At 36.3% G+C, this 6,890-nt stretch overlaps 1 protein-coding gene across 5 annotated transcripts in view; it reads left to right on the forward strand.

The window, feature by feature from the left end:
• The window catches only part of LOC102986432 (ovalbumin-like), a 22,005-nt gene extending 19,450 nt beyond the window's left edge, over window positions 1-2,555 (forward strand). For 4 of the 5 annotated variants that reach the window (XM_024133966.3, XM_055080728.1, XM_055080726.1 and 1 more), the window contains one exon: window positions 1,768-2,553. In XM_024133966.3, coding sequence (XP_023989734.1) covers window positions 1,768-2,163 — 396 coding nt within the window. In that variant the 3' untranslated portion in view covers window positions 2,164-2,553. Of the gene's footprint in view, window positions 1-1,767 lie in introns of all 5 variants that reach the window. The other variant, XM_028480708.2, reaches the window with a different exon arrangement.
• The last annotated feature ends 4,335 nt before the right edge of the window (window positions 2,556-6,890 follow it).

Below are 6,890 nucleotides of genomic sequence, written 5' to 3' on the forward strand. Positions count from 1 at the left end.
GCATCTTTAGGATTCTCTATGTATAGTATCATGTCATCTGCAAACAGTGACAGCTTTACTTCTTCTTTTCCAATTTGGATTCCTTTTATTTCTTTTTCTTCTCTGATTGCTGTGGCTAAAACTTCCAAAACTATGTTGAATAATAGTGGTAAGAGTGGGCAAACTTGTCTTGTTCCTGATCTTAGTGGAAACTGGTGTATTTTAATATACTTGACTTGAGTCATAAAAGTAGAACATTTCAGAATAACTTAAAAGTTTCTGAAAAGTAGACAAATTCTGAAGTACAATTACAGTTTGATAAAATGATCTTAAAGAGGGAAAAGTGGGGGAAATGAGTCTAGATCCTGATAGCCAACTAATTTTCCCCAATTATAATGCCTAACATTAATTTACCACCATGGATGAGGGCAGTCATCCCTGGTTTCTTAAATGAGTATGAGTTGAAAGTGGTATCTGATGAATGTCAGTTCCATGAAAAATAGTTTTTTTTTTTCTGCATGAGATTGCATTTTTTGTTGTCTAGCTTACCTACCTCCTGATAGATTCCATCCACAACATAGTCCAAATGAGTCATGGAAAATATGAACCTCCTCAGTAGGGACAACCTAATGAGGAGAAGCCAGAAATAGTTTCACATGGGGAATGGATGAGAAAAAGGCAGTAGTTTAGGGAGTATGTTGATTGTATTAAAATACTTAATTGTCACATGGAAGAAGAAATGGACTAATTTGTGTGGCTCCCAGAGTGAGAACTAAAACTAATACGTACAAATTACAGGGAAGCAGATTTATGGTCACAAAGGGAAAGGTCTTTCCTGCAAGCTGAGTTGTGCAACCACTGAACCAGGCTGTTTATAAAGAAGTGGGTCATTGATTAAGGATTTCTCAAGCAGATGCTGATGGGTGTCACAGATGCTTCTTGGAAGGTCTCCTCTATGGTCTCTTTTCATTTAAGTTTATTTGATTCTAATGATCTAGAAATGTTACTTAGTTTGGTATACATTCGGTCTCTATGGATGCCTGACTAATGAGAATTCTGATTGGAGTTGAGGTAGAAATTGACACTGATCAGCCTAGAATTACAACTTATGTTGTCAGAATCTGAGGATCTCAGGTTCCAAAGATGTCTTTTAATGTGGTCAATAGGAAGGGTAGGCACTTATATAAATTTTATTATTACAATACATAAATAGTGCAACTTATAGAGAGATCATGAGAAGAATAAAAGTAGAAATTCCCTATGATAATTTGTTGCTTTTCCAAGTGACTCTTGGATGGTGTGCCTAGGCATAGATCCCAGGGCTACATGCCTCATGTGCAGTTATTGCACACAGTTGCATTTCCCCCACTTATTCTTATTGAATCTGCTTTGCAAAATGACAACGAGAAGTAGCCTTGCCTATTTACAACCTCACATCCAGCCCTTAGGATATTTCACATTTTGGTATAATTTTATTTTCTAAATAAAAATGTTGGGGGGTGGGAAGAATTGGGAGATTGGGATTGACACATATACTACTGATACTATGAATAAAATAGATATCTAATGAGAACATACTGTATGACACAGGGAACCCTACTTAATGCACGGTGGTGACATAAATGGGAAGGAAATCCAAAAAAGAGGGGATATATGTATATGTATAGCTGATTCACTTTGCTGTACACTAGAAACTAACACAACATTGTAAAGCAACTATACTCCAATAAAAAGTAATTAAAAAAAATTAAAATGTTCATGTTTTGCTTCTTGCTTTCTTTCCCATAGGTTACCAATGAAATCACTTACGAGAAACTAAGCAACTGGATAGGCTCACCCAACATGAAAGACACAGCTGTGGTTCTGTACTTGCCCCAGCTCAGACTTCATGGGTACCATGAAGACTTGACTTCCATACTGGCAGCTTTGGGAATGACGGATGTCTTTAACCACTCAAGGACTAATTTGTCTGGCATAACTGCAGGAGGAGGCCTCAGGGTCTCCAAGATAATCCATAAGGCTATGCTAGAGGTTATTGAGACTGGTTCAGAGTTCACACTTAACAACCAAACAAGCAAATTGGAAAATCCTGTACTCTTCAAGGTGGATCACCCTTTTCTCTTCTTTATCTTACACAAGGAAACTAAGATGATTCTCTTCTATGGTAGAGTCTGCAACCCTTAAGGAAGGGACTGAATTTATACTCAAACAACTTTCTGATTCTTGAAATTAGCTGGATTTTATGAGCTTGTAGAAAACACTCAGTATAGGTGCAACTAAAAGAGATACACCATAATTCTTAGCAATGTTTTTCTTTCAACTATATCATGTAGAATATGCATCCCATCCCTTCTTGGTTTGGTTTACTTTGGTTAAACAAGTTATAGCATGCTATTAATTGCATTTATTAAAAAATTATGATCCATACCATTTCTTTTTTCCTGCTTTTAAAAAAATTAACAGCTTTGTTGAGATATAATTCACATACCATAAAATTCACCATTTATTTATATCTACTTTAATTGAAGCATAGCTGACTTATAATATTATATTAGTTTCAGGGGTTCAATATAGTAATTCAATATTTTTATAGATTATACTCCATATAAAGTTATTATAAAATATTGGCTATATTCCCTGTACTGTATATTATATCCTTGTATCTTATTTTTTTATACTTAGTAGTTTGTACCTTTTAAACCCCTTTCCCCTATCTTGACCCTCCCCCTCCCCCTCCCGACTAGTAACCACTAGTTTGTCCTTTGTATCTGAATCTGCTTCTGTTTTGTTATTGATACCACTTCTTTCTTAGGTAGCCTTCAACTCACTCAGAACCTCGTTTATAGGATGCTAAAACTCAGAATACCTTTTTCTAAAGAAATGATATTATTCCGTGTGATTAGGTTACCAAGTTAGTTCTTGTTTACATCACCTGCAGCTGAACTAATGATATTAGTAAGAGGAGTTAATCTCTCCTGGGTGTATGGTATGTGCCAGGAACTCACACAAATGACCTAATTTAATTCTCACCAAAACCCTGAGAGGCAGGAATTATTGTTTTCTCCATTTTAAAGATGGGAAACAGAGACTTAGGTTTAGTAATTTAACACGCAAGTGGCAAGTGACTGACTGGATTTTCAAACCCAGAAAGTTTGATACCAGACCCCAACTTGTGATCACCATCAACTCTGTCCTGCTCAGAAGTCTACATTCTGAGACTCAGAACCCAGGCGCCTAGGGTAGAAAATGGAGCAGAAAGAAAAAGAAGAAAGTTGTTTTCCTCCTTTCACATAATGGGCACGGTTCAGAAATAACACTTGTAGAACACATTCTCAAGTTTACAAAGAAGTTTCATACTTGAAATCATTAAGTAAGTGAATGTGTTTTCATGTTGTGCTCCTTTTTGCTTCCTGTGTCTCTCCCCCCTACTTAATTCCCACTTTCTTGTCATCAAGCTCTTCTTTCTCCTGGCTTCCTGGTGCTCATCATCTCAAGCCCCTCCCCAGGGGATCCCACTGAGAACAAAATAGAAAGAGCTCTGGATTTGGTGTCAGATCGCAGTTAAAATGCTGACTCTGTGCATTTAGTAGGTGACAAGTTTAAGTTTGGGTGAGACACTTACCTCTCAGAACTCAGTCTCATTCTCTGCAAGATGGACCTTCCAATCCTGCCTTTTCCGTCAGGCTGCTGGGAGATCCGAAAGTTAACACACACTAAAGTGCCTGATAAGTTGTTCACTTTATAATCACATGCTGCCAGAACGGGCAGCTGTCGAGGGTCTCTTTGGGTCATCCTTTTTCTCCGGTCTGCTTTCTACCTCTCTCATGGGAGGAATTTTACTTCCTCTTCATGTTGTCTGCAAGTTTGATTACCTGATACTAATTACTTGTGGTATAATTTGCAATCATTCTGTATTTTTAGTTTTATCTGGTGGGAGTGATTCAGAGAAACAGTTTTGAGCATTTCACCCAGATATTTAAAATCTGAATTACAGTCACTATTTTTAAGTGAGATGGGCACACACTCCAGTTTATAAACTGGAACATTTAAAAAAACATTAAAAAATGTGTTTACCATTCAACTTTAAATTTACTGACATAATAAATCTAATATTAACCACTTCCCACAGGTCATCTGCTTGGTAACCTGTGATTCATTCCAATGACACCTGTTCGTTGTAATAAGATTGTTTCTCAATCTTTACTACCTCACAACTTAGATTTTAATAGCTTTAGAGGTTGGATATAGCAATTATATTTTGATAGAACTGACCAAAAATTCTGTCATGTATAACTGCTGAGGAAATAGTGGTAATACTGTACTATTAAACATTTACTGGTCACCTGGAGTTTTTTGCTTTGAGTAACTTTTCACACCCTGTGCTCTACAAGTGACTTGGAACATCCTAACAACACATTCCCAGAATTTCTTGTAAATAACTTCCATTGTCTAAGCTGATGTCTGAGTCACCATATTTTCCAAATGTAGTACTGCCAGGAGCAGCCAAAGAGGAACAAGAAGACAATTCATGCGCGCCAAGGCAAGGAAGTTAAGAAAAAGTTGGGGGAAGGACAAAGTACATACTATGTTGAAACGTTTCAACTTTGGGGTTTTTTTCATTTTAATGTTGGGCATTTTTCTTCTTTTCAATTTTTTACATCCATGCCCCTGGTCAGTTATACAGGAAAAAAAGAAAAGAAAAATGTAATTGGGAGAAGTGGGACTCATATGGTCTTGTGAACTATTTTCTATAAAAAGAAAATTCTAAAAGTTCAAACAGAATGCACAGAGGCCGAGTACTTAACCATTGTGTCTCTAATGGAAACAAAACAAACAAGTGTTCCTCCCCAATGCTTTTCCTTGCCAGGGACGTGTTTCTGGAGGGTGTGGCAGCCAGCTCTGCTGATTGGTTCTTGAATGCCAGCCCTTGCTCTTCCCCACAAGACAAGTAGAATCATGAAGCTTAATTGGCCATGATTTTTTATGTAGTGCCTTTGACTCCACTCATGAAAAAAAGTGTTATCGATAAAAAGAAGAGATATTTAAATAATTTTAGTATTTCTTTCACAAATGAATTTACTAAATGTATGCTTTTGTCCCTGAATGAATCCATTGATTATATTTTCTGAATTCTGCATCAGTTACCTATCTAGGTGCCTTGCTCCATTAGTATTATTTTTCTTTTCTAAAATTCAAACCTTTTTGACTTTTTTTCCCTAGACTTGCATTTCATTGTTGATTGGACAGTGTGGGGTTTTAATTTCATCTTTACTGTACACTCATTATTTTATTCCTCAAATTCCTCTGTCTTCTCCCTCCAAACTGCATCACTGCTTCTCTCATGGCCACACATTTCCATACTCTTCACCTCATACCATTCTTCTGCCATCTTCTACTCTTCCATTTTCATTTTCTTAGCCATGTTTCTTTTAGCTTCTCCTCTGAGGAAAGAGAAAAATTTCTGGGTCTACTAGAATATCACTAATCCCTTTACAGACTCATTACCCTCAAACTGCGGTATAACTCAATGATCAATGATACTAAATAATGCCTAACATAAGTGAGAATAAGACATTTTTCTTTCCATTGTAATGTGTTACAGCTTAACTTTAATCATAAAATCATTGCTGAATATACAAATAATTTGACATCTTTGATTAATATATTTTGTTTTAAAGAGAGTAAGATTCATTTGATAGAAGGAATTGCAATGCAACTGAAATTAGATAGCAATTTCTATTCCCTGAAAACAGGTATAGTTAGATAAGAATGTTACATACAGGACACACCAAGAGTCACATAAACTAACCAACACCCATGAGTATATTAAATTTCTTAATATTCAATGACTGAAATTGTACAGAGTTCTGTGAATTCCAGCTGCCTAATGAGGACAAGTCAAAATAAAAGAGAAGAAAAATATCCATCCAGTGAGAGAGAGAATGAATGAATCTGTGTAAAAGGGAAAAGAATACAATGAAAATCAACCAGTAAAAAACAATAAAGAAAATTTGGAAATCTAAATATCATTTAGAATCACTTTTAGCAAACACTGATTTCGGAAGATAATTTTTTTAATTAACAATGGTTTCTGGTAGAGAGCATGGATTAAAGAAAAATGCCCTTACTTCAAATAAAGAAGATATATTTGAAAAGAGTCTGGAATGTGTGTGAACTACATACAGACAGGCAAAACTGACAATAGATTTGTATAATAGCATGAATAATAGGTCCAAAGAAATTCCTCTTTTCACACTTGATAAAATATTTCATCTCTATTCATCAAAATTTACATGTTTACATGCCTCACCTTGTATATAGCTTACTTGCTCCCTTAATGGTTAGCTATACTTGGATATATACATGAATTGATGAGAGTATTAATAAGGTTGGTCAATAAGTCGGTGAGCCACCACCTGTGGTTTGCGCATCCGTAGGGAGCATGGCACCACCTTCAGCAGAGCAACAAGGACATCTATTGCACAAGAAAACTTTTGCTCCCTCACACAGCTGTCACTCCAGGGCGGAAAGCCTGAGGGCTGTTCCATGTGCAACTCTGTTCTAGAAGACATGTGCTCAATCATTATGTCTCTGTTTTAAGAAAAATTTGGCATAAGATGAAAGATAAAATTTGAAATGAAATATCTTATGAATTAATCTCTATGATCTTGACATTGAAAAATTAAGAACAAGGGATAAGGGGAGGAAAATCTGCCAAAATAATGAATAAATCATTAAGTTGAACACTTAGAATAAGCTTTGCTATGAGGCAGGAGATAGATGGGCTCCAGGTTAGACACTTACAGCCAGCCTCCTGTTTACACTTCCAGATAAAAATAACAACAGGAACAGGGTAATAGTTGGACTTTGCCTCCAGTGAATGGCAGGGGCAGAGAAGAGCTGAGCCCTGC

This window comes from Physeter macrocephalus, chromosome 19, assembly GCF_002837175.3.
Source record: "Physeter macrocephalus isolate SW-GA chromosome 19, ASM283717v5, whole genome shotgun sequence".
NCBI lineage: Eukaryota > Metazoa > Chordata > Mammalia > Artiodactyla > Physeteridae > Physeter > Physeter macrocephalus.